The sequence below is a fragment of the Fusarium tjaetaba genome (assembly GCF_013396195.1).
Source record: "Fusarium tjaetaba strain NRRL 66243 chromosome Unknown NRRL66243_c0000013, whole genome shotgun sequence".
Taxonomy (NCBI): domain Eukaryota; kingdom Fungi; phylum Ascomycota; class Sordariomycetes; order Hypocreales; family Nectriaceae; genus Fusarium; species Fusarium tjaetaba.
In genome coordinates, this window is record NW_023501209.1 from 57,809 (window position 1) to 84,657 (window position 26,849).

General features: G+C 49.8%; 7 protein-coding genes across 7 annotated transcripts; 3 read left to right on the plus strand and 4 right to left on the minus strand.

Annotated features, from left to right (window-relative positions):
- Positions 1–6,688: 6,688 nt before the first annotated feature.
- Positions 6,689–10,321, minus strand: FTJAE_438 (uncharacterized protein; the record flags this gene model as incomplete). The annotated part of the gene is made up of 1 exon (XM_037350777.1): positions 6,689–10,321. One exon carries the CDS (start codon positions 10,319–10,321, stop codon positions 6,689–6,691), a length of 3,633 nt encoding a protein of 1,210 aa, XP_037212381.1.
- An 807-nt stretch (positions 10,322–11,128) lies between these two features.
- FTJAE_439 (n-glycosylase DNA lyase) lies at positions 11,129–12,310 on the minus strand (the record flags this gene model as incomplete). The annotated part of the gene is made up of 2 exons (XM_037350788.1): positions 11,129–11,890; positions 11,945–12,310. The coding sequence occupies 2 exons, from the start codon at positions 12,308–12,310 to the stop codon at positions 11,129–11,131; spliced, it is 1,128 nt and encodes a 375-aa protein (XP_037212382.1).
- An 801-nt stretch (positions 12,311–13,111) lies between these two features.
- FTJAE_440 (splicing factor U2AF 50 kDa subunit) lies at positions 13,112–15,048 on the plus strand (the record flags this gene model as incomplete). The annotated part of the gene is made up of 6 exons (XM_037350800.1): positions 13,112–13,139; positions 13,198–13,223; positions 13,283–14,392; positions 14,444–14,708; positions 14,759–14,970; positions 15,022–15,048. The coding sequence occupies 6 exons, from the start codon at positions 13,112–13,114 to the stop codon at positions 15,046–15,048; spliced, it is 1,668 nt and encodes a 555-aa protein (XP_037212383.1).
- Positions 15,049–15,952: 904 nt separating this feature from the next.
- Positions 15,953–16,637, plus strand: FTJAE_441 (uncharacterized protein; the record flags this gene model as incomplete). Its single annotated transcript, XM_037350811.1, has 4 exons — positions 15,953–16,154; positions 16,209–16,241; positions 16,358–16,404; positions 16,464–16,637. 4 exons carry the CDS (start codon positions 15,953–15,955, stop codon positions 16,635–16,637), a joined length of 456 nt encoding a protein of 151 aa, XP_037212384.1.
- A 305-nt stretch (positions 16,638–16,942) lies between these two features.
- FTJAE_442 (histone-lysine n-methyltransferase) lies at positions 16,943–17,552 on the minus strand (the record flags this gene model as incomplete). The annotated part of the gene is made up of 3 exons (XM_037350822.1): positions 16,943–17,015; positions 17,067–17,278; positions 17,415–17,552. 3 exons carry the CDS (start codon positions 17,550–17,552, stop codon positions 16,943–16,945), a joined length of 423 nt encoding a protein of 140 aa, XP_037212385.1.
- Positions 17,553–17,849: 297 nt separating this feature from the next.
- On the plus strand, positions 17,850–20,465 carry FTJAE_443 (uncharacterized protein; the record flags this gene model as incomplete). The annotated part of the gene is made up of 2 exons (XM_037350833.1): positions 17,850–18,355; positions 18,407–20,465. 2 exons carry the CDS (start codon positions 17,850–17,852, stop codon positions 20,463–20,465), a joined length of 2,565 nt encoding a protein of 854 aa, XP_037212386.1.
- A 2,845-nt stretch (positions 20,466–23,310) lies between these two features.
- FTJAE_444 (uncharacterized protein) lies at positions 23,311–24,003 on the minus strand (the record flags this gene model as incomplete). The annotated part of the gene is made up of 1 exon (XM_037350844.1): positions 23,311–24,003. The coding sequence occupies one exon, from the start codon at positions 24,001–24,003 to the stop codon at positions 23,311–23,313; it is 693 nt and encodes a 230-aa protein (XP_037212387.1).
- Between the last annotated feature and the right edge of the window lie 2,846 nt (positions 24,004–26,849).

The window sequence follows — 26,849 nt, forward strand, 5'->3', positions numbered from 1 at the left end:
CTGGTCCCCCCCCCCAATTCGTTAAACGCGTTACACCCTGCTTGTTGGTTGAAAATCGATCTGATTACAAGCCACAAAACCGGGATGTTTGACACCGGAGGAGAGATCTCAGTTTCAGCTCATGTCATGTCACCAAAGAAAGTTGCATTGCAATTAAAGAATGATCGGTCGCTGATGCTGATGGCACGTACGTATAAGTATAGTACTGTGTTCTGCGTTGCCAACAGCTCGACAATTGCTTACAACACATGGACGAAACTGATATCTTTCTAGTGTTATGGAATTGCTAATAGCCGACCAAGGCGCCCTGTTACAGACGATGCATGTGGAGGACTCATCCTCCACTTGCAGCATTCGTACGCTGGTTCGGATTACTCGATCAGTTCGATAACAATGTATCCATCAACTCACCTATCCATGTCCAGCCTCCACGGTGGGCAATTTACCCTCTGTGGCAAAAAGGACGCGCGCGACATGGCCAAAATACTGGTACATATGTACAAATCGTTCAATCGAAGTGCTGGCTGTGACAGTGGAGGCTGGCAGCCGAAATAGACGAAGGGGTTCTTGTGGCATAGACCCGGGTAGCTGCTGTGCCATGTCACGGCTTTGGTGATACGACATATGACGTCTCTCACGGCTGAGATGTGAGCGCCCGGGTCGCGGAAGCCAAGAGACCCGGCGCCGTAATGACGGATTTACCTCCACGGCATGGGATGGGACTGGCCGCTTTGTGAGACACCAGTTCACAACGGCGCTCCGAGGCGGTGCAAACGACCTTCTTTGGGGTTGGACAAGTTGAGCGAGTGCATGACCGTGATAAGAGACCCCTGGGGCGAATTCTGGGTGTCATGTTCCTCAACTTACATCGAATAGCAGAGATAGGATAGGTATGTATGTGCAAAGTGTGGTATACAGTAGGAGGCAGGTACCTGAGGAATTAGAGTGCAGTACCGTCAAAGTCATTTTATCGCCCCATTTTAGCACCTGAACTCAACCCTGAAGCCGTTGACAAAAATGGCTGCCCTGCTTATCCATCGCCTCCCTTCGACCCCATCTTTTGCCTCACACAAAGTGCGTAATGTCGTTGTCGTTGTCGTTGTTGTCGTCGTCGTACAGTACTTAATTACATACATGTTCACGATACCACATGCACCATTCGTATAAGGAAGGGAAAGGGACCTCGGATTGATCAGAAGGATTCCGAAACATCGATAATGACGACGGCCGTGGGCCGAGCAATGACGTCGACGGAGAAATTAGACTCGTCGTCCGCGTTTGAGATTATGCCACGGACTCTGGCCTCTGCGTAAAGAAGCGCCGATGATGGGATCTTCAGGGTCCTTCTTATTTAGGGGGCTAGTACCAATTCAGCTTGGGGTTATGGATGATGGATGGATGGATTGGAGAGAGTCAGGGAAAAAGTCAGAAACGACAGCAATGGGCAATACATACTGGTAGGTACTAAGCTGGCGCAGTAATTAGCTACTAGTAGCAATACTGGATCAGTAACAGCAGCAGGGGTGGTGACATTTCGTCTCGGTGTGTTTCTTGGGCAGGATAAGCTACGGAGTACGGAGCATGTAACCAAACCAAACCAAATCAAAATCAATGAATCAATCAGCTACTTACGTTGTACAGAATTGGGCATGTAGGTATGTATAGAGACAGACGGACACAGCTGAGAAAAGAAAGGGTCGGCCGGTCACTGTTGGAAAATTAATGGGGCGTGGAGAGATGGATTGAGCGACTGAGACGAGAAACTTGTTTTGCCCTCTCCTCTGCCTGCTCGTCCCCCTATCTTGCATCTAGGTAGGTAATTACATGGATGTACATGCATAGTGAGAGGGGAGAATGAATGGTTGGGTTGGGCTTGCTTCTGCATGATGAAATAAATGCCCAATTGTTTTGCGGGACATGGAGCTATACCATATTGAACCATCTGATAATATCGTCCTGCGCAAAGAAGGCGACGATAGATACAGTATAGTAGAGTTTCTTTTCTGGCTGTTGGGTTGGGATCAAGTCCAAGTTGGACAATTGTGTAGTAACACTCAATAAAAGTTGGTAATTAGGCATCTAACTAGAAGTTCACTCGGAGTCTGAATTGTGGGCTTACACGAATCGTGGATACATCAAACTACAAGTATGTTGTTGCTAGTAGGCATTAGGCATTGCAGCCTCTTTACAAAAGAAAGAAGAAGAAAAAAACGTTGATATGTTAATGGGGGCCGTGACGTCAGAGGCTGCGGTAAGGGTCCCCGGCTCCGTTGCTGCAAAGACCCGGCCGAGCTCCACCCGCTAAACGTCATCGATGAGCTTGTTCATTCGCTGCCGCAGATGGCCGAACAGGGACAAGCGCTGCGTACCCACTCTCTTCCCTTTTGACTTTTTGCATGTGGGGAGAGCGAGGGTGGGGGCGTTCTAAGGGCGTGAGTGTAGAGGACTTGTCCAAGATACATGACAGGGGATCACTGACGGGTCTAATTTATTTGCGTTTAGTCTCTGAAAGATGCCGGGACATGGGTGGGTTTGACTGAAGCCGGGCTAGTCAGCCTACGCTATGCTTTGAGCTAGGGTACAGTAACCAGTCTGTCTGTCTGTCTGTCTGTCTGTCTGTCTGCCAGAGCAGAGTACTGTACACACATACATGCAGCACAGGCGGGCATACCAGTAGAATATCAGAAGCCGGATGTGGTTCTACAAGTAATGGATGTATACATGTCCAGGGACAAACATCACCACTAGGCAACCTCTTAATCCAGCATGTCCCAATTAGTGAGTTTATTCATTGCTGAATGGTGCTGGTCTCATCTGATAGGGATAAGTTCCTGCTAGGTAGCTACTGGTAGGAGTCTCTTTTTCGTATTACTGGTGTCATCACGCATCCGCAACCAACACTCTCCTCACTCTACGTCTAGTTAGTTATGGTATACAACTCTGTGATGCCACTACATTATCACTTTCCGTGGTCACCTGTCGGACTGGGTCCCGGCATTACCACAGTACAGTGTGTGCTCAATGTAGCGCGAACCACCCATCTCTACTCCGTAAAAGCACACTCTCACAGCCTTGCTGAGTAGCTAGTAACGTGCTGTCGTCGTGTAAGTGGGCACACAACGAAAACGAGGCCCATGGGGATGCTAACTCGAGCCAAACTGCAGTACGGTACAGCCCAGCCAACCAAGCCTCCCCCTTCTTGAAACCATGCCAGCCCGCCCATCTGTCAATGGCACACCCTTTCACCCTTCATCCTCGTTTTGCCACTCCACGAACATTCATGGAACCAAGCTTGTTCTCCCATGGACACTGTGATACTGTATACAATCTCAGCCTTGGTCACCCAAAGTGGAAACAACACCAACCGCTCTATCGACGGATGTCTACATACCCGCATTCCCCTCCAAACGCTAACGATACCTTGGAGCGCTAGGTTTCTCGACTTTTCAAGCTAGCAAGCCTCGCGAGAGACACAAGGAGCAACAAGGTTGAGTGAGACACGAAACGAAACAAAAGAAAGCCTGCCAGTTCTTCCCTATCCTATCTCTTAGACTAGCTACCCTCGTACTCCGTACTATATGTACATACATACATGCCAGGCAACTGTTCTGCCTATTGATTCTCTACCTCTTATGTAAGACTGCTCCTGAGCTTCCACTGGGGCCCAAGCTTTGCTTTTTTCAGCATTGACTTCTTCCGTGGCTTGCATTTGAGATGGTGTCCTTGCACTGCCATTTCTACCATTCGGCTCCTCTGGCGGTGGATTCTGACGTCCTCTAAGATATAGGCTATTCTCAATCCAGCGCACCGCAATTCAGTCTCCTCCCCAATCCCCTGATGGCATTGGTGAGAATGCCATCCTCTTTTTTTCACTTATGTACCTACTTTATATGTATGCCTTGACTCAAGCAGAGAAGAGGACATGTTGTTCCAATCGCCTTATCAGACATTCAGGTGCTCAATTGACTATACACCTCCTTTCATCCGAGCAATCACTCTACAGTAATACTCAATCAATCAAAAATCTCTACCATGTGAGAAGAATTTGTGAGCCTCTAACAACCCCTGGAAGATCCTCTCTGCCCCACCCCACTTTCTCTGTTCATCTCCATTCTCCAACTCCCCCTTCTGATACTCCGTACATTAGTACCTACCTTACAGTACCTTATCATATCCTCCCTCCTCCGTCACCTGACCCTCCTCTAGCTCTTCCTCGCTGACTAAATTAATCACCACCCACCATCCTTCTCCTCATCTCGATTCACTTTGACTATCCCGGCCTCTATCAGTAACGCTCATTTGTCGTCGGCTTTTGTTGCCTTGCCTCTTAGCAGATTCATCTCCACATATGCTGCTCTTTTTCAAGGATAAGCAATTGGGCGGGGTTTAGGGCCTTTCAGTTGGTTGCTCTCCCGTCCCAGCACCCAACCGATGTGACGTGTGAATCCAGTCCAGTTCTGCCTTGGCCTTGACAATCGTACATAGAGAGATTGCCAAAGGGTAAGATACTGTGCCAAATCCGTCATTCGGCGCCTTGGCTTGTCCAAACCTCAGCCTTCTCGAGGAGATCTGCACGCCTTTGATCTTATCATCAAATAAGCAACCGTTGCGGCCGCACATCACAACCACTTGAGTGCTATAAGCGCGAACCAAGTTGCAGGATCATAGCCAGTATCTCAACAGAAGCAAGCCGCCTCAAAGCAAAAAAGTTAACGGCGTCTAAGCTCGATGGTAGGTGAGGGACAGCCTTCCAACATAGTTCAGCTGGCCTTGAGACCTAGACTATTGCTTGTTCTGTCCTTCCACATAGTACTAGGGCGACACCAGGCCTGAATTTGACCTCATATTCCCAAAACCCTCTTCCTCACACCAGCTAAGATGTGGATTGGATTGGTTCACAAGAGATAGCTTCAATTATGGATGCTATGAAATCATCGTGGACAGAAGTGTAGTTCTTACATCCCGATGGCCCTTGGCAAGTGTCCGAGGACCGCTGGCTGGCTTCCAAAGGCTGCAATACCACTTCGATGACCTTGGCAGACATCAGCAACGATGGCGTCGTGCGTGATGCCAGCCGGTCTGCCAGTGGAGGTGAATAAGTTGGTCTGTGAATGGATCCCGTCTCATCTTCTGGACAACGGCTCTCAAGCGCGAGAACCAAGAGCTTGAGACAAAACACATATCCCTTGTTCCTCACCCTATCGCAAACAAGATACGTCTGCATCTTGTCACTTCTGACGTCTTTTACATACAAGCCTTGCATACACAGCCATGCATGCTAAAGACAATGCTTACACGCGGAGCACGGCACATGAAGCACAACAAAACATCATGACGAGAATTCCGTCTTGAGCCTTGAACTGAAGCACGCACACCAAGTGTCTCCACCAGAAGATCCAGCAAATGCCCACGTGCAATAACAAAGATGATAGACACGCCTTTACTCTGTACGGTAAAAGAGAGACGTACGTGAGCTTCAGCCAGATCCCCCCCTCCGCATATAGCCACTCAGAGGCACAAGGAGATACTTAGTGAGTGTCGATCACACCGTGCCTCCCCCTCCACATCAAACTTGCGCGCGTTCCTTGCTGGTATTGTCGACTCAATGCCCAACCGCCTTTGGCTTGTATTCAGAACCAAGATAATGTCGAGGGAACAACTCCGTGACACGACCCAAAGGTTGGGCGGCACGGGCCCCTTCTCCTTCCCCTCTCCCCCTGACTCAAGGCAAAGACGACAGGAAGATGGGGAGATCCCTATGGATTGAACTCTCTGCATCTGCCGGACTCTTGCTCAAAAGTTCCTCTTCAAGTGTGGAATCTGTGGATGAGCCGCGGGTCCGGGCGTTGACTACCGAAGAAGTGCAAATGGTTCCATCCGTCCATGATGGCCTATCAGTTCGATGATACGTCCTGCTCTGCTCTGTCGAAGTCATCACACGTACTCTGTACGGTGTAGGTACAGACAAAGTCGTTGGTATGAATAGCCAATCCAAGCCAGCCTTCCATAGCTTTAGGGATCTTTCAGGCCCAAGCGTCCGGCTGAGATTCATGGCGACCTGAAAGGTAACATGCTCAATTCGCCAATGTTACTTTCGGCTGCTGACTTATGGAGAATCCCTTGGTGAGAGGACTGTCAATAAATCGCTGCCAAGCTAAGGCCTAGCTAAACTGCTGCCTTCGGATGATCGTCGCTCTTGTTAATGAGGTGAAACCACCAGCTCGGTTGAAGGACCCCAAAACTCTGCTTCATCCCTGTAGCTGTAACAAACATGCGAAGTCGGAGGCTCCGCTGTGAGGTGAGGTGAGATGAGAATTGAAATGAGTGCTACACCAGTCTTGGCAAATCATCCGTTCATTGACTCAGCAAGCGGTCAACACTCAGATCATTGTTAGGTAAAAGGGGTCGGGAAGCAAGTCGACATCGTTCACATGGTTATGAGAAAGGAGATTAGCACTCGATACAATGCAACCAGACATTCGAAACATTGAAGCCGTTTTTATTATCTATCAGAACGCCCTGACGCATGCAATGACCCCCTTTCAACTTACAGCATTCCGAATTACATGCTAACCTCCCTAAATCCATCCATACCTAACGCAAGAAAAGAAAAGTCCTTGGAATAAACCCCTGCTATCACCAATAGAAGTATTCTCGTGAAGCCAATCTTCCCTGCCTATACAAATTCTCACAGCACAATCGCCAGCTCCGGTCTATCCATCTTGTCTTCATCAAGATTTGGGTAATATGGCACCATCGCGTCAGCCCCCTGAACGTATGCATCGTTGTACAAGCGCCAGTATGGAGTTCTGACCTTTCTCGCCGGATGGAACAGGCCCGCCCAGACGTAGTTGAGCACCAGGCCTGGCCCGACGGCCATTCGAATGGCCTCAATGGCCTCCACGATACGATCGATGACATGTGGGCTAGTCTCGAATAGATTTGGGTACAGAAGGTTGAGGAGATGCACCATAGCGTCCTCGCATCCAAGACCAACCACACCTAAGGCAATATGCTTGACGACGGAAGCTGCTGTTTGACGGTGGACCTGATCACGGTCGATGAGAGCGTCTTCCAGTAAGGGAGTCACAGCGTAAACGTAATCCTTTGCCATCTCGCCAATATACTCGAAAAGGAAGGAAAGTGACTTGAGCACACCATTCTGCACGTTGAGCTCTGGGACGCGGTATTCGTTCATGAGCGCCGGGAGAACTGTAAAGGGAGCACAAGTTTCGGCCACGATACCAATGGCAACAGCCGTGTTAACACGGGACTGACGCTCCTGCACTCGAAGATTGTTCAACAAAGTTGCCAATACATCCTGAGGACCAATAGCTTTCGCAATAAAACCAAACGTATTGTTCGCAGCTCGTCGAATGCCCTTCTTGTGAGCCTTGAGCATATCGAGCAACTCAAAGCAAATTCGCATCCATTCTCGGGCATTGACGCTCTCAGGTCCGCGATCCGCGATACGGCCGACAAGATCAATCGTATTCTCCTGAACCTTTTCGTGGCGGTTTCGCAGGATAGGGGTCAGTCGTGGGAGCAGCTCCTTGATGGGTGGTTGCATCTGCGCAATACCGACAACTGTGACGATAGACCGTAAAGCACCCAAGATAGATCCGAGAACTTCGGGATACTCTTCGCCCAGATACTCGTAGAGCACAACACCAAGCTTACCCATGAGGGCGTCCTCACCACACTGCTTCATAACCATAGCAATTCGAGAGATCAGATCTGCAGCCTGTTGTCGAACCGTTGCCGATTTGTTGTTGAGTCGCCATAGAATAGTACTGACGATTTGAGGGATGTAAGGCTTGCAGCGGGTTCCCAGGGCATTGACAACAGAACCAAAGCCGTTAAGCATGATAATGTCTTCAACGCTCTGCTCCTGGAACGCGTGGAGGATACCGTCAACAAGCCGCTCCTCTAGGCGCTCGCCGATATCTGCTGCGCCCAAGCTTGCAACGATCTTCTCCACTGTTTCGACAGTCATTTTTCGGTATGGTTCGCTCTCGTCTTTGAGGTTGTTGACGATCCTCTCCACGATTTCGCTGACTCCAACCTTTTGGCCGATGTCGACAGTTGTTTCCACGACTTGTCGATAGTTTCGCTTATCCAAGGCCATCCTTCGTACCCAGAAGCTCTTAAAAAACTCGTCCAAAACGTGTTCCTTGAGGTATCCTGCAGTGACACCATCCGTCCCAGCGCACTGAGAGACAACCTTGAGAACCACCTTCTTCATTTCTTCGTCGGGTGACGAAAATTCTCGAAGCAGGATCTCCATGATTTGGCTGGTATAGTAGTTGGCATACTCCTCATCCATCAGGGGGATGATGTATCCAACAGCCTTGAGGAAACCTGCCAGACCTTTGCCTCGCTGCTTGCGGGCGCCCGTCCATAGAGGGTTAAGGATGTCATCGAAGCTCTCGATACCATAAGGGTTAGAGGCCTCGGCTAATGCGGCAATAGCCAGACTGGTGACTGTCCTGACCTTTGTCTGTTCATCGTTGAGGTTAGGCCCAATACACTCAACAAGACCCTTGAGGTGAGGAAGCACAGCACAGCCCATTAGAATAGGAATTTGCTGAACAATCTTCACGCCCGTGTGACGGGCTTGCCATGACTTCTTGCTTCTGCAGACAGCCCTGAGGAAGGGTAGTAAAGCAGGTATGCCAAGGGCTGACGCTACCACTGCAAAGGCTCGTGCTGTTGTGTTCCGGACGTATTCATCGACGTGGTCAATATCAGGTCGCATAGTGCTGATCATGGTAGCAAGGCCAGCAGCCTTGCTCAGATTAGAGATGATTTCGCGTCCCTCCACTCTCGCATAGTAGTCTTGGTCAATGAGCAATGGCTCGATGACGACCAGGATCTTGTGGACGTAGGGGCGTACAAGATCGTCGAGCTTGTAGAGAATTCGGTCAATAACTTTCACCAGCAAATGGCGTTCTTGGTCCTCCAACGTCTTCTCCATGAGTAGAGGCAGGATTTGGTCAAACAGAGGACCAGCTCCGAATTGCCTGGCATTGTCGGTAATCTGGCGAAGAGCAGTCTTCCTCATTGGGGGGGTACCATTCTTGATCTTCAACAGAAGCCTCATGATCTTCCTCTCCTTCAGCTCTTCGACCGTTAGAGCATTCTCGTCAGAACCGTCGGTGAGCTTTCCGAAATACGCCATGTCTTCGGCCTTGAAGAATTGTAGGTCGCCTACTCCAGGAATCTCTGCAGGCATTGGCTTTCCACTGAAGCGTACTTGTTCAGGATCCTGCATCATGAAGCCTGATTGGGGAGCAGGGGTGGCCATGAGCTTGTGTGCTGGAGCGCGGACAGGTTCGTAGCCAGGGGGAGGCTCAAGGATCTTGTAACCCTCGCTTTCACCGGGTAGGAGGAGGTCGAGTTCCTCGTCGCTGAGAGGCATGTTTCGACCAATGTCGGTACCAAAAGTTGTTGGCAGAGTAGGTGCGGATGACGGGTGCGCAGGAGTAGCTAGCCCTGTGTTGCCCATTGGCGTAGCAGAAGGGGCCTGATCCCATCGCGAACGCTTCTTAGAAACCTCTGCTCCAGGCGCGGGAGCTTGATCCCATCGTGAACGTTTGGGCTTCGCTGCTTCGCCGGCCTCTGCCGTATCATCCTCGGCGGGTGCCGACGACACATCCCATCGCTTCTTGCGCTTCCGAGCGGTCGAAGAAGCCTCGGTAGTTTCAGTCTCGACATTACCATCTGTTAGCATGGGCTGTGCATCCCCATCATCACCAATCTTGCCCTCCTGCTTCGCTTTGATAGCTTGCAAAACGCGCTGCTCCTCCCTTTCTAGTTCACGAGCCTCCATAATCTCGCGGTAACTGGTGCCATTTTCAGAAGCGCTAGCCTGGCGGTCCTCGGCAAAGGGATCGGCGCGTGTAGGAGTGAGGGCGCGATTGAATCGGCGCTTTTGATAATCTGTCTCACGGTCGACAATTCGACCACTCTTCTCGCCTTTCCCAGCAAGGATATCATCTTCCTCCACGCCGCCTCCACGAGCGAACTCATCAATCATCTCTCGCGATGCTGTATACTGGCCAACTAGCCGTCGCGTGTCGTCACCATCGCCCATGTCTTCATCGTCGTCGCCCATCGGTAGCGAGGTGTGATACCCGGAAAATCTATCAGCTCCATCGCGATCGTAGAGGGTACTGTCGGCGCTGTCGGTCAACTTCTGCTTAGTATCGTCGACTCGCTGATTTGTGGCATCAAAGGTTCGCGAACCCTTGCTACCAGAAGAGGCAGCATTTCGCTCCTGCTGGAGCTTCTTGATGGTCTCGAAATCCGCGTCAGACATTTTGGATTATGGCATTCGCAGCTTCATCCCGGTTCGAGAGGACAAGGGGCGCTCGAGGCGTTATCGTTGCGCATGGATAGTTGAAAGTAGATGATGGGTGGTCGCAAAATTACACTCCTTGACGAAGCTTTCCTAGGTTGGGAGGCGATCTTCTCCACCCGAGTTTTAGCCGCTTCCTTAGATTCATGCATGTGCCCACTTACTAGAAGAGGCAAATCGTCAACAATGCTTTGGCATCTGGTGACCACACTAGGGGAGGAAAGAAAACCCAGGAGCTTGATCCTGGATGACAAAAAGACTTAGTTACATTAGCATAAGTTTGAGATATAATATTTCAGATCTAAAACTCCTTTTACTCCAAGCTCACCATTCGGCATGTGGTGTAACACTTCTTACCAATGTCTGGTGTGGCCTGGGGGAGCAGGAAAACATCAGGCCTTGATACAGGATGTCGAAATAAACTGAACAAAGCATGACAAGTTACCATCCCTTGAACTTACATCTATCTGAAGTCGCATGTCGAGAAACGGCGAACCGAATCATATCATGCATCTGCCTGCATTCTGTACGTCAGGTCCACAAAATACAAAACGTAGCGATAGCATAGTGTCGGTGGTCCTCAGATTCAGGGAGAATGTATTTATCTTGCGGTGAGTCTATAGGCTTAAATCTTATCATCATGAGACTCGCACTCACCGCCAACACTTACAACCCAAGTATTCAATATTTATAGATTGCCTTGCTTCGACATAGCAGCCATTAGACCTACTACTTTGACTCGTCCCAGCTAGATGCTGAAAGGCACTCTTACGAAGTGCGCACCCGTTTCGACCTTCTCAACTGTTTGACCTCCTCCAACCCTTGCTCATCTGTGGGTTCAATGACCGGTGTTTCTTCCTTTACCAATGTGTCACTGTCGGTGATCGTGATAGTCTTCTTTGTTTTTGATCTCGTATGTTCTGTGGAACCATGCGCCACCAGTTCGATCACAGTAGGCTCGTCCTCTTCTTTGGCAGCCTGAGCTGCAAACTCTCTCAAATCAGCGGTAAAGAGAACAGAGTGAGCCCAGCCGGCAAACGGCCCCCAGAGGCTTCGGAAGTGGTCCCCAACAGCCTCGTAAGTGGCCTTGTTCAATGTCTTGGCCTTTGACTTTCCAAACTTGTAGTCTCGCTGAGCGATTTGCCAAACATGGGTGTCAACAGGAACTGCCTCTCCCCAGCCAAGGCCCATGAGGCATACACAGTCGGCAACTTTGGGACCAACCCCTTTCAGAGTGAGTAGTTGAGCAAGTGCTTCCTTGTAACTCGCATGCTTCTCCTTCGGCACAGGCGTTGTGTTGAAGCCTGGTTGGTCAGGATTTCGCAGGCTTTCCAACCAGGTTTCAGGCTTCTCGTTGGCAACCATCCGTGCTGTTTCAGCAATGTACTTTGCCCGATATCCAAAACCTAATTCTCGAAGATGCGATTCGACATCATCTCCTGTGAGGTCTTGAGGCGATGGGAAGTCATGGAATGGCTCGTCACCCATGAATGCAATGAGCGGGCCGTAGTTCTGACACAGCTTGTACACCTTGGATACCCGATCAGTTATGAGTCAAATCCTGCGTAAGCGATATACACTCACCATTTGTGATATCCGCGTGATATTGTTGTTGCTGCTACAGATAAAACATATCAATGTCTCCCAGGCATCTTGACTGAGAATTCGAACCCCTTTAAACTGGGGAGCCCTCTTTTTAAAGTTGGCATCAGCTTCTGACCATTGTTTGTAAAGCGGTTCGAGACTAGTATCCAGGTTGAAATAGTGCCTTAGGAGAGCCTCGGTGTTGTTGGGTGCTGGCGTCAAAGGTTTGGGGGCTGGAAAGGTGACCCGATAGTGCAGATGACTTGAGTCCTGCTTCAAGTGAAGAAGTCGGCCATGCAAAGTGCAGGTCCTGAAAGAGTTAACATAGTCGACAGGCTGCGGATTGAATAGTAACTCACCATTCATGGTTAATCTTTTGCCATCTAAAAGACTGCCCACATCTCAAGGTGGTGTTGATGCAAAGCTCCCCTAGAGTAACGGGCAATTTATGCCAATCCGTCTTCCCTACGACAGGCATTGAGAAAAGTATTCAGCCCGCCTACTCTAGTTGGAAGAGGCATTAGCAAGAAAGATGCGTCAAGGGAGCAAATTGGCAGCTTGAAACCGACACTGCCTCACGTTGATCTCCCGTGGCGACTCAAGGCTAGGTAATGGTGTAATGTGCTATTGGATGATGAACGCTGTAGCCCCTGGAACTTGAGAGACTACCTACCTGACAACGAGCATAAGCCCAAATCTAACGTCTAAAGGCTTACTGGGTATGAACAGGAACCTATCACAAAGCTAATACAATAGTTCTGAGGTTTAGAGATTCTACTTGAGAGGCATATTTAGGACCAGTAATGGCACCTTTCAGTACAAATAATACATATCGTGAGTTCAGTTCATGAAAATTCTCTATTCTCGACTCTGTTTGCTAACTACTGGAGTTTTTCCGCAAGCTGCAAAACCTACCCAGGTAGGTAGGTAAGTAGGTAGCCTCCATAACCCGAGAGGCCAAGTCTTGAAATTTGGCGCTAGGCCCAAACCTTACTAACGTTAGCGCCTCCTGGCAAAAAAAGCTCCAGCCTCGCGCGATGCCTGCCAGCTCTTTGAAATTAGAACCTCGTTGCGGCTTGAATCAACGAATCCGCCTTCCAACCATTCGCACTCATCAATTTCAGAGGACACATCCAAGCTCTGGAGTCGCTTGTCGCTGCTAAAAGTATGAACGGGGACAGCTACTCCTCCCGAGGTAAGTTCTACTGCAATGTGATACTTGATCGCGTCGCGTCGCTAAATCCTTACCACAGATGGGCGCAGGGGACGAGATTATCCTGTAAGTAATCCATATCCATATCATTCTCTCAAATGTGATTCAAAGCTGACTCCGCTTAGCCTCGAGGTGAGAGAGGCGATAGAGAAGATCGTCCGCGAGACCGACACCGTGACCGCGACCGCAGACGATCTCGCTCACCCGAGCACCGAAGCCATCGACGAGGTGAAGGCGATGTAGATGCCTACTCGTCCAGCCGAAACCACCGCGACCGTGAGCGCGAAGACAGATACTCGGGCCGCGAAAGACGAGGTGGCGATCGTGAGTGGGATCGCGATCGGGGATCATCCCGTCGAGATGCCAGACGCGACGATGATGAGCGGCCTAACAGGCGAGACCGAGATCCCTACGAAGACCGTCGTCGCGGTGGAAGAGATCGGCGTGAGGACAGATTTCCAGCACAGCAGGAGCGCCGTAGCGCGAGCCCACCACCTAAGAAGCGAGAGCCAACTCCAGATCTTACCAACATCGTGCCTGTCCTGGACCGCAAGCGTCGCCTGACTCAGTGGGATATCAAGCCTCCAGGCTACGAGAATGTTACAGCTGAACAGGCCAAGCTGTCGGGCATGTTCCCCCTTCCTGGCGCTCCTCGGCAACAGCCAATGGACCCGAGCAAACTACAGGCATTTATGAACCAGCCTGGTGGGCAAGTCACGAGCGCTGGACTGAAAGCCAATAACTCTCGCCAGTCAAAGCGATTGCTGGTTTCAAGAATCCCCTCGGGTACAAGCGAAGAGGCCCTCATGTCCTTCTTCAACCTCCAGCTGAATGGATTGAATGTCATCGACACAACAGACCCTTGCGTCCTGTGTCAGTTCTCCAACGACCGGTCATTTGCTGTCATCGAGTTCAAAGACGCCCCCGAGGCAACAGTTGCTTTGGCAATGGATGGAATATCTATGGAAGCCAGTGATGCATCGAATGGTGCGGATGGAGGTCAACGTGGCCTTGAGATTCGCCGGCCCCGTGACTACGTAGTGCCTGCAGTAACTGAGGAAGTCTCCTATGATTCCGAGGTCGTCTCGAACATCGTTCCGGACACTGTCAATAAGCTCAGCATTACCAACATCCCTACCTTCTTGACAGAAGAGCAGATTATTGAACTGCTGGCTAGCTTTGGCAAACCTAAGGCTTTTGTCCTTGTCAAGGACAGAGGGACAGAAGAGTCCAGAGTGAGTTCAACCTATTGTGCGAAATTGAGACTTTCACTCTAACACTCCCAGGGTATCGCATTTGCCGAGTATCAAGACCCCGCCGCCTCCAATCCAACTGCGCTTGACACACTCAACGGGATGGAAATTGGAGGCAAGAAGCTCAAGGTTAGCAAGGCTAGTATCGGTCCTACACAAGTCGCCAACTTCGACGTGGGTATTACCGCTATCAGTGGTCTTGCTTCTCAGACTGCCAATGAGGTTGAGAGCAGTCGAGTGCTTCAGCTTCTGAACATGGTGACTGCTGAAGAGCTCTTGGACAACGACGACTACGAAGGTGAGTATCCTTGACCATTTTAACGAACTCCTACTAACAAAGCCTGCCAGAAATTTGCGAAGACGTTAGGGAAGAGTGCTCCAAGTTTGGTAAAATCATAGATGTCAAGGTTCCACGACCCACTGGTGGCAGTCGACAATCTGCTGGTGTAGGCAAGATCTTTGTCAAGTATGAAAGAGCCGAAGACACAGCAAAGGCTCTGCAAGCTCTTGCGGGACGCAAGTTTGCTGACAGAACTGTCGTGACAACATATTTCCCAGAGGTAAGCTTGGACCCTTAGGTTTTGGTTCATGGCGACTAACCCGACATGTAGGAGAACTTCGACGTTGGAGCGTGGTAAGAGGTAATATCGTTTCCATTCAAGGCGACCAAGGAGACAATATGTTTACTACCTTGGGTATATGGGTTGAGGGGGGCAGGAGTCTTCTATCGGTGTACGGGTAGGGAATCAATTGAAAATGTAAAACACAGGGCATGGCAAAGCATTTGGTATCATCGAATTCAATACTACCGACCTCCGCATGTGTGAGCAGGCACCAAGTGCAAGTCAGGTTTTGCAGCACGTTGATGTGGATTTGTTTTACGAGAATGCAATGTTCACTGCTATGAAGCCAGGCACATGTTGATGGGTTGATATGGATCGGTGGATTCGAAAACAGGGTACATTATTCAAGGCACTATCTATCTGCAAGATGTCTACTAATATGAGGCAACTTCAAGCTGGAGCAAGCAGGTCAAAAGATCTGTCTTCAAGCTGGAGCAAGCAGGTCAAAAGATCTGTACTCGGTTAGTGTCAAGCCCAACAGAGAAAAGCAAGTCGAATTGCAAATAAAATGACCAGATCAGAAGTCCTGTTCATTCATTGAGCCCGAAGGCTCTAACATAAGAGGTACCAGAAATAAGTAAAAAGTGATTTATCATCATGTCGAGGTCGACTGAGACGGTATGAGGAGCATTGTGACTTACCATATAATTGAAAGCTGTAGCGCAGAGCTTTCTGAGTTCTGCTTCATACAGAACTTCATGAGAAGAAAAAGAAAATCGAATCGCGCGACAGCAAGAAAAGTAAGGAAACGCAACATGAGCTTGGACCATTCACGTGACCTCTTATCGGAGGCTTATCGGGCCAATCGCTTCGCTACCCTAACTAGTTAGTGCACACAAAAGGCATTTCTCAAAAGATCATTTTGCAACTCCACGACTCCAACACTGATCATCCAGCATCACCACGCCAAACCGACAAGATGGGCCGACTTCACAGCAAGGGAAAGGGCATTTCTGCCTCCGCTCTCCCCTACTCGCGCTCTGCTCCTGCATGGTTGAAGACCACCCCCGAGCAGGTTGTTGAGCAGATCGCGAAGCTCGCCCGTAAGGGTGCCACTCCCTCTCAGATTGGTGTTGTCCTTCGCGACAGCCATGGTATTGCCCAGGTCAAGCTTGTCACCGGTAAGGATTGTGCGCATGAAATTCAAGATGAAAGCAACTGACAGATTATCGCAGGTAACCGAATTCTCCGAATTCTCAAGTCCAACGGTACGGTTCCCTGAACGAATAAAGGATGTGGCGAAGGAAACAATACGTCTTCAATGGAGAAACACCATCTCCTTAATGCCTCTGTACGGTTGAGACTGACAGAGAGATTTCAACAGGCCTCGCTCCCGAGCTCCCCGAGGATCTGTACATGCTTATCAAGAAGGTACGCAAGTCATGTCAAAATTTTCCCTGTCGCACAATTCCAAGCTAACGAATTAAAAGGCTGTCGCCGTCCGAAAGCACCTCGAGCGTAACCGCAAGGACAAGGACTCCAAGTTCCGCCTCATTCTTATTGAGTCCCGAATTCACCGCCTGGCTCGCTACTACAAGACCGTCGGTGTTCTCCCTCCCACCTGGAAGTACGAGTCCGCTACTGCTAGCACCATCGTCGCTTAAGCGAAGACATGACGAAGAATGGCCACATTGTTTGGTGGTGATGGTTTCCCGGGTCACGGAGTTGGGGGACAAACATTGAAAAATTGGCATTTAGAGCCATGGTGCTTTCTGCTCGCCCCCTCTGGGAGGATCAACAGCGACGTCGACCGCTCAAATAGAAAGCTCTTCGACCGCTGAAAGTACGCGTATGCAATGGGACATTCTCAACCCAGTGACGATAAAATTATTGAACCTGAACGCCATCTATGCCTTCCGCTACCATGCCAATTGCGTGCTACCGTGGGAAATTTTGTGATATCGTGGATCTAGCCAGTGCCTTCCAGTTCCTTTGACTTCTGAATGAGATACTCTCCTAGTACCCGCAGAGGATCACTCGGCCTGTGATGTTGTCAGTCGCCATCCACAAAACACAAGAAAGGTGAGACCTACTTGTCTTTTGCCAGTTGCTTTACGCCCTCTAACAATACTCCGGTAACTTTTGTGTTGAGATATCGTCGTGTTGAATCGCCATGAGGGGCAGCTTCGGCTGGTAGGCTAAGACCAGAATCCGGATGCGCAGAAGCAGCTCTGGAACCTTGCGCCGGAGTCCCTGTTCGTGCAGGTATGGGGCTAGGCGCATGAGTAGCTGGAGCAGGAGATGACTGTCAAGGTGTTAATAGTCTGTCCTCCAAATGGCGCCTGATACAAGAAATTGACTCTCGAAGAGAGGCGGGTTCAGGTAATAAGCGGAATCTAGACAAGAAGTCCCCAGGAACATATAGAGGAGAGATAACATACTGCAGAGTGATCGAGTGGCGCATCAGACATTGTCACATCCTTCTGGTCTGAGTTATGCCCATTGACAGCAGATTCAGCTGGTGCTACAACTTGCGGTGTATCTGCTGCTGAGTCTGTTCTGGGGATTTCGTCGGCCATTGTCGATGAGATCAGTCGATGTAAGGTACGGTGCCTTAGCAGTATTTACCAGAGTGGCGCTGTTGACAGGTACTTATAGAAGCTGCAATAATAGTGGACATACCTAGGTGATCCTTTCGCGCCGGCTGATTTCCGGATCAAGATAATAATCGATAAGGTAGGTACCCCGCGAGGTCATGTGCTTTCGTGTTCAGCTAGCGTGCCTTGTGTTTGTCATCGCGTGCACATCGCTAGACAATCACTCGTTAATAGTGTTTTTCAACTTCTACTTTCGTCTGACATGGCACAGGTTTCATGATGGATGCGTTCGTGACGAGGCTTCCCAAGCCGCAGAGACAACTTCGAGAGCAAGTTCGCGGTGACTCACCAGAAAAGGAGAGGCCTTCCAAGCGAGCCAAACGGCAGGGATCACCAGACTCTGAGGGGGGTCTATGCCCTGATCACCCCCAGGATATCTCACCGAGGGAGGATTCACCTGATAATGGAGCAGCTCAAACAAAGTACCAATTTGAGGAACACTCCCGAATTACGGACATTGAGAGCACGTTACCGCCCACTGCTGAAGGCCAAGAAGCAGTCCAGCAGTATGAGACAATGAAGTCATCACAGACCTCGGCGCATGATGAGGATGACACCACGGAAACGTCTCAGCCACTTTGGGTCAAGGGACGAAGCTCTATCTATGTGGATGCCTTCAATCTTGCACTTGAGACCGTCCTAGAGGAAGAATCGCATTTATTTGATGGGAAAGAGACCGAGGTTTTTAACCAATGGAGAGAGTTGAACTACGAGGCTCAGTATCTGTATGCACTCTACGCATTATCACAAGCCTGATACTCGCTTACATTTCAAAGCTACGTTAGGCTCTTTCTCAGGAAAACTGCATCGTGGCATCGCCATAGCCGTCTTGGATATCATAACGACATCTCGGATCTTGAGGCAGCGATAACTACCCTGCAATCGTCTCGTATTCTACCAGCAAGCACAGTCACCCCAATAGATAACCCATTTCATGATCTTGAGCTTGAAGAGTCGAGACTGGATGAGACGTTCAGCTTTGCCGATAGATCAGAAGATCACATCGATTCTGTAGAAGAGGCTGCCTCGCTGCTGAGCCTAGATGAGTTGAAAGAGCTTGCTAAGGAAGCAAAAGTCCAAGGGCGCAATAAGTCAGAACTCATTCGTTCACTAGTAAAGATGAGCAAGCAACAGTCTGGATTGTTGTCGGTGGGCCTCAGCAGACACAACAGCCGTGGTTCTGTTGCCGAAGACCAGGAACACTTGGATGCAAAAGCTAAGGGAAAGGGCATCGCAAACCTTCGGCGAGAAGATTCGAACCGAGAGCAGCATTTTCTTACAAAAATTCTCGCAATACTTGGACCTTGCATTCGATTGTCGCCATCAGCCTTCAAACTTTTTGAACGGGTGCATCTTGTGTTCTATCGATCGACAGAGTGGACAGAGAAGTCCTTAACAAAAATCATTCTTGCTAAAATTGCAAGACGGCATTTTCCTGAATACATTGTGTGTCGAACTTCGACTATATTTATGTCGCGCCTGCACCTACTAGAGTATGAAACTGCCATTCGTCTGGAGGCTGAAGTCGATGCATGGGAATTCAGCAGCCCACCCGGAGATGAGGGCCTCAGACTGATGGTCAACATCTTTGAGAAAGTTTACCCGCGATGGAAGATGTTGGTTGAAGAAGAGCAGCACAAGGAGCACACTGTCTATGAATTGGGAGAGGGTGCTTACTTGAGACGTTTCACGCCAGGCCACTCGTATACGAGAATTGTCCATAAAGCAGCACCAGTTTTTGGGAAGCTCAAACAACATCTCAAAGAGCATGAGCTGCTCACCGAGCTTCTCGACCAACGGCTATTCCATCCAGCAAGACGGGGCGGTTGGTACCAACGAAAGGCTCTTCTGGAGGAGCATTATATGCCAGGTTTGGATCCGAATCCCAAATTCACAGATTCCGAACAGCAGAAGAAACACTGGAAGAAAATCGCAGTTGCTACTTGTGAGGCTGGCCTACAAGACCCGGACTGCCATCTGATATTTCACTATGACTTGCAAAAACGCCTTGTCAAGCTAGAAAAGAAACTACGTATACCACGTCGCTTACAACACGATTTTGGCCACGTTGATCTGCAAAAGCCTATTGAACACACCATTAAAGGAATTCAACTCAAGAAGGACATCATCGCCAAGGGCGGTCGCCAAGTTTCAACCAAAACAATATGGCTTGATGAGCTAGACACCCAAGAGGAGTGCAGCGTTGAAGCAATGTGTTTGAGTCAATATCGATCAGAGGGTTGGAAGGGGTATCACGCTGAGGGTGGAATTATTCGCACTCTTTTCGCGTACCTCTTTTATGATATTCTCTTTTTGTATATCCCAAATGTGTTTCAGACAGCATATCAAACATGCCCGCTGGATCTTCACACTGATGCTTTCTACCCATCCCGAGCATCGGAAATTAATCACAGACTGGTCGAGATTGCCAATGGAGAGGCTCCACAACTGATTCGAAAAGTCTGGGAATCAGAACATGAGAGGAGAACAAGTGTGGTGGGCCTTGACTGGGATTTCGAGATTGACGACCTCGTAGAGCTTGCTGGGTGCTTTGAGGGAAATGCTCTTGCAGCAGTATGCAAGGTGATGGCTCAAGAGTACAGACAACGAGGCGGGGGTATCCCGGATCTAATTCTGTGGCGCACTAATAATCTACCAGAAGATTCAACAGAGGTGCCTGGAAGGCCAAAAGGAGAGGTTATGTTTTCGGAAGTCAAGAGCGCCAACGATCGGTTGAGTGACACTCAACGGCTATGGATCCATGTGCTTACTGGAGCAGGGATAAAGGTTGCGCTCTGCAACGCCTTAGCGAAGGAAGTGAGGGAAGTGGACTGATCCCATGTGCAAGACCAGAATGAACTTCGTGCTATTGAATCACGTTTCAAGGCAAGACGGGGACAGAGCACTCTGATTTCCATCAAGCTAAAAAGATGCATCTCAAGTTCCCCAACTACCCTGCAATTTCACACTGCATTCAACCCAGACAACTCATGGGGCAGTGATCGTCTCGTTCTAAGAAGACTATAATTATCTGCACGGGTGTGAATAAGAGAGGTTTTAGCTTGAGATCCGACGATCTGACTTTCGAGCCAAAATTAGCAATTGGCAAAGCATTCGAAACATGATCTGGGGCCTTGTCCCACCCAGCAGCCTGGTCACAGCGGTCTCAAACTCGCTTCTAATCTCAGACTCAGGGCTGAGGATCCCTCCTTGGTTTCAGATAGGCGGGAGGCGTGAGCTGGGCATCTCACGTGCATGGTAGCCAATAACAGGACTGCAGACGAGACGGTGTGATGTGCAGGGTTGTCACAATACCACATGCGCATCTCGTCACTGGCGCATTCAGTAGGTTGAGCGAGTCAATAGGCTACGCGGGTTCTCAATCCAGGTTCTGTAGCCTCTCGGAATTCTGTTTGCTGAACACGATGCCATGATGTGCTGGGCTTCAGGTAAACTGGGGATTAGGCGTGGTAGATCGGTGTTTTTCTCGCCTGTCGGACTCGTGCCATGGTGAATGACTGATGGTATCCCAGGGCCTTGGTCACCTGGATGACGAGAGGTGATGGAATGAGCTTGTGTTTGGATTAGGGGACAAGAGCCTAAGCTCAGGCAGTGAGGTTCAACATGTTGTCACAGGCTGGTGCGGACCAAAGATTCACATCGTCACGTCCCTGGTGACAATACCACCGGGGGCCCATTGGAAACACGCCAACTGGTCAGCTAGCGCATTGTATCCCTCGCAGTAGCTGGGTATTATGCGCGAAACAAATTGACAAGAGTAGAAACGAGAGCGAGAGAGGAGACGCAGACATAGGCGCACCTGAAGCAAGCCAACACGACACAACATATAGCGCAGGCATTACTCCGTACCATTGCGGGCCATACAAATAGACAGAAAACAACGCTTCTGCATGTCGCTATGTCCTCAATCCATTAAGAACCCCAACCCTCACAAATACAAATCGAAATCGTCGACCCACAGCCCTGGGCGCTTAGCACGGATCCAATCATGTCAACTCGTCTTCCATGGTGGGTGATGGGCTCTCTCATCTTAGCCAATAACACATTCGAAGACCATTTCCCGGCGCTTACAAGCCCAGTTTATGGGGCTCCCTGGTTCCGCTTGGACCAGGGTGCTGGGTCGCCAGAAGCTAGAGACCACGCCGCTTTTAAGTCTAAGTCTTTCTAGTGGTCCATCGCCCCTGGGTAATGGGAGGGGGGTGCCGACAGTGGGCGAACAGCATTGAAAGGATTCCTGAAGTTCAAATGGTTCCTTCGTACTGAATTCGCAGCGCAGCGCTGTGAAGATGCAGTGGCCCGAAGGAGAACAAGAGAAGCACAACATTGTGGGAACAATAACTTCCAATGCTTACCGTGGCCCTCTCGGATGCCGCTTTCTGGCCTTGACTTAATCTGTCTATCTCTGCATACGTCCCGTTCCTTTGGCCCAAGAGTTGGCCTAGTGGAGTGCATATATATACATGGATACTTGATTCACGTCTTTGCATTTCATCACAACGCGGACCGAGATGCAGAATCAAACCAAACAGGTCAACAATGTGTTCTTCATCGTTCGCCCCAATGTAATCCATCGTTCGAATGAAGCCTGAGGCTTGCTGAGATGATCTCTCACAGGTGCTTTGCGACCCATGCCAAGTCTCCCGACAAGGAACAAGGGTATATGCCATCACTTGGGAATAGAAGGAAAAATAAGGTGGATTAAGAGCAGGTGGGGTTGAGAGAAGCTTCGAGCTGGCGGCCGTTCTGTAGGCCGCCAGTGCGACCAAGATACGCATCGAGGATATACCCGTTGTGCGGCCTGTTCTTGAGGCCATGGCAGATCCATTATAAACGAGCAAAACAAACAAACAAACAAACCATCGATCGATGGCATGTGGACATTCCCAATTAGATAAACAGAACTAAACTTGTAAAAATGGTGACTCAGTCCGTCCAGGCCGACAGGCTTGGCTCATATGATCCGATACGTACCAGTCAGTTTCAGTCACCAAAACAGCACAAGTCAGAGCATGCGGCAAATGTGGTGTTTAAACAGCCCATGGGCTTTATGAATTTTTGAGTAACAGCGTTGCTAAGGGCTGATTCTGCCCCTGGTACACGGGATCACCGAAGCTCAAAGCGTTGTTCGAGTCTTCTTCTGACGGTCCCCTCCTCTTCCTTAAATAACCCTGTCTGAGGGTCGCTATCGACTACATACTAGTCGCTGATCAGAACCCCCTCTCCCCCAAGCCTTTCCAATTGTGCTGGTATCGTAATTCTTGGTCCATGCTATGCCCCCAGGGAATAGCATATCCAAGCGGGTAATGAAATTTGTAGAACGCCATCAAACTCCTCCAATCGCACCTCCCGGTCTCCCTATTCCTGATTCAACTCCTTCCAAGGCGTATCAAAAAGAAAAGAAAAAGTATCAACTAGAGAATGCTTGAAGGTTGAACAGACGGGAGTTTTGGCCGCTGCCATGTGTCGAAGGCCTGCTCCATATTTCGCTTGGGGTGTGCATCCTCGTGGTTTTTCGGTATATTCTTGGTTACAATGCATGTCTAAACAAAAGAAAGTTCATAAAGTTCGAAGGATCGTTAAAGGTATGAGTTGGTCGAGCCGATGATGGTTGTGAGTGTGAACATGATGGGTTGGGTAGGTAATGATTAGCTCTGTAGGTTTATTCCACCTTTCGTCTCTTGCCCTTTGGTGCTGGTGCCATTCTAGGTGTGTATGTGACAGTTCTTGTCACCACCTCTCGAATGTGCCGCACGCTTGTCCGTGAGGTCTTCTGCTTCTTCTCTAGTAGTCGAGCCTTGAGAGCAGCATCCCAGTCGAACACTGAATGGACCGGTCTGGCACTGAAGGGGGATCGAGCGGTGCTTGCGCTCAACGGCGAGTCAATATTAGAGACGCTGGGACTGGGAGGCACCTTGAGGCTGGGAAAACAGGCAGGGCCAGTGGGAGGAGCAGACATAGGCGTGGAGCAGGTGAAAGGACTTGGGGGGACCATAGGAGCCGTCGCTGGAGGGGTTGGACGGGCAAATTTCTTTGAAGTAGTGCTTGAAGCTGAAGACGGAGGGGTGCCTTCTTCACTCTTGCTAGAAGTTTCGGTTTCCTCGCTAGTTGCGATATCTGGGAGCGAGTCTGGGGTGGTCTGCCCCGAGCTGGTAGCTGGAGAGTTGAGGGCCATAGCCTTGGTGAGGAAGTCGGTATAAGCCATAGGTGGGCTAATAGGCGTCTTGAGAAAGTCCGGATCAGGTTTGAATGTGAAGGAGACGGCCGAGATAGGCGTTGCCGACGTGATCTCGGAAGGAAAGGTAGCGGTGACGGGAGTGGTAAGCTTCCCCAACTTAGGCTTGGCGGTAGGCATGATGATTGTTGAGTTGACGTTGGTTGTCGGGATCAAGACTGGTGATAATGGGCGAGCTGAAGAGCCTGGGCTGTGTGGATTATATGAACCAGCAGCCAATCCCTTATGGTGGGAACTAGTTAGGAGTGCAGGCAGATAGAAGCAGCGAGTGAACAGACTGACTGACTGACTGGAGAAGAAGCGAAGGTGAGAGGGCAGCAAAGGCAGCAACAGACGATTATAAGGAAAGGACTGCGTCAAGTATTTGGCGCCAGAGGATGAAATTGGGAAGAGGTGGGCGCTTGAAGAAGTGAAGGGGGTGTGAAGCAGTTGGAACAATGTGGGGCTATGACGGGCTGTGAGAGTGAAGGGGTAGAGGGGTGTGTAATGAAAGAGACCTCAACCCCAGCTGGAGGTGTGGATAGGTAAGGCAATCTATGTCCGGAGTATGTACCGTACGGGATGCCACCAGACTGGGGCCGGGCGCGTGTACATGAGCCCGTAACTACCAGACACGGGAGACCACCAAGGCACCATGGGATGTAGAGAAACACAGGACAATAGGTAGAACAGCGACAACACAGCAATAACAAGCGCGTACAGAGATGCAGGATCAGGCCAAAGAGGGCGGCAACAACATGAGAGACCGTGCAATAAACCCGTAAGGGGATGTATGGCGGTGGTTAGTTATCGTTGATATGTTGCTCTTCTCTGAGTCTGAGCACTCTGCCTCACTCCGCAGCGTGTTGAGCCTGCCCCATCATCTATGCTGTCGCCAAACTTGCGATGTGAAGATGTGACTATGCGGTCCTGCCAGCCGGACGCCCAGTGACAGCTGTGCAGTATTATGCTACACAATGTCACTCTATCTCCGCTGGACCTTTGCTGCCGCACAGCAGCCGCCAATGGTTGGTTGATTCTTTTGTGAGTGGGCGCCATGCTCATGACCAAGAGAATTCAGGTCGGTTGTGTTAGGCTGTTTGCACTGACTGCACAACTCTTATGTCTACCTGGTTGATGGTGTCATGGCGGAACAAGCCAAGCTGTGATTGTGACCATAGACTTCTTCTCTCTTTCATCTGAGAAACGCGAGCGACAGTACGGATACTGGACATATTGGTCGGCGGCTCAACCTTTCAGTTTCCCATTCATCATGGTTGGTGGGCAGCAAGAGAGACGAGGCGCTGTGATGATTGTAAGTTGCAAGGACCAAGAGGTTGGATTTGGATTGGCTGACTTTGGCGGTGATAGTCGCGTTAAAAGCAGCATCAACCGCCCTACGCCAACTCGAGCATAGGACCATGCAACTGACAGGGGGCGGGACGTCTGCTGATTCGATAGAGCAGGGTTCAGTCAAGTGCTAGTCTCCCTGCTTTTTTTATTCTCGAATACGCCCTAGTCACCTGCCATCCTGGCTGAAATCTCCCTCTCATGGAGCTGTTTGGTCGCCGGAGCCGTTGTTGGCGCCGGGGATTGCTTCCTGGCCCAGATGGTCGGGAGGAATGTGATTCGACCAAGGCGGGACTCGTACAGTACCTAGGTAGGTAGTCGGCGTGGGAAAACACATGCTCAACTCTCCGGCTCTCACACAAACTGGTCTGTTTTTGGCTCACGACGTGCCAAAGTACCGAGCGAATAGGATCTCATCCATGGCCTTTTTCGCAATTCTGACAGCGACGAGGTAGGTTTGATGCTGACGAGTAGCGGTTGATGATTTGCAGCTGAATGACTTTCTGGCGAGTTCTTTCGTAACTATTGCGAGGATGAAGCTGGTTTGTCACATCCTTGAGGTCTATCTCGTGTCCCAGATGAATGATGGGAGGGGAACCCGGGGTCAATTCATGTGCTTACAGGGAGATGAAGAGTAATCTAAAGCTTCTATTTTGAACAAATGAGTGCAATTAAGATGTATGCATTGCCTAGGCAGGAACCTAGAACTCAGGCAAGTATTCATTTTACTAAGATATCAAAACTTAATAACCCTATATTTTTCTTCATAACTAGGTCTTTCCGATATTCAATTATCATTTCCTTCAGCCATCTCCAGCAAATAGCCATGATTCCTCCCTCCTCCACCTTGGCGAGGATAACTGAAAGTGGATGTGGCAAATAATTGATCACTGCGACAACTAGCTCTATTCTTGATCTCAATCACGATGCCAAAGTCCGAAACTACCTAGCAACAGCCCCAGGTGTGATCCTTATTGGACGAGTTATCAACGAAGATGAACATCTCGGCAAATAAAGCTGTGGTCGGCCAATTCCAACGAGCGACCCTCAACTACCAATATAAGATGCCAATCAGCGACCAGGAACTTTTCCCACAAGGCAAATGGCCACCAATCAACGGCTGAACATTAACGACTTACCACGCAGCACCAAACCAGAGAGTGGTCGGTCATGAATGCCTTCCAGCGGCCAATGACCTTGACAAAGGCATTTACGCTGCAAATCGACGCGCGCGCAAATAGACCCGTGCTGGTCGCAGAGGCTCTAGCAAATTCGTTTACGGAACCTCAGTGTGTACGAAAACCCACGCTGTGGTTGGGTTCGATGTTTCGGCCTCCTCTGGCGATACGCGAGACAGCTAGATGACCTAGGTCAACTCTTCTGTTGGAGAAGCGCGCGTCAATGCGAGGCATTCTTGTTGGAGCTATTCTTAACAGGTTGCTTGACCAACACTTGCTACAACGTTCAAGCTTCAAACAAAATATATGGCACAGGAGATATATAATTGGTTCATCTGGCATGCTATTGATAAGCGCCACTGACAATGGGTGCCAGGGCATATCATGGACCGCTCTTGTAGACCTTGGTCTTGGTTATGACTCCAGACACGGCGTCACGCGTATGGCCAACAGTTGGTC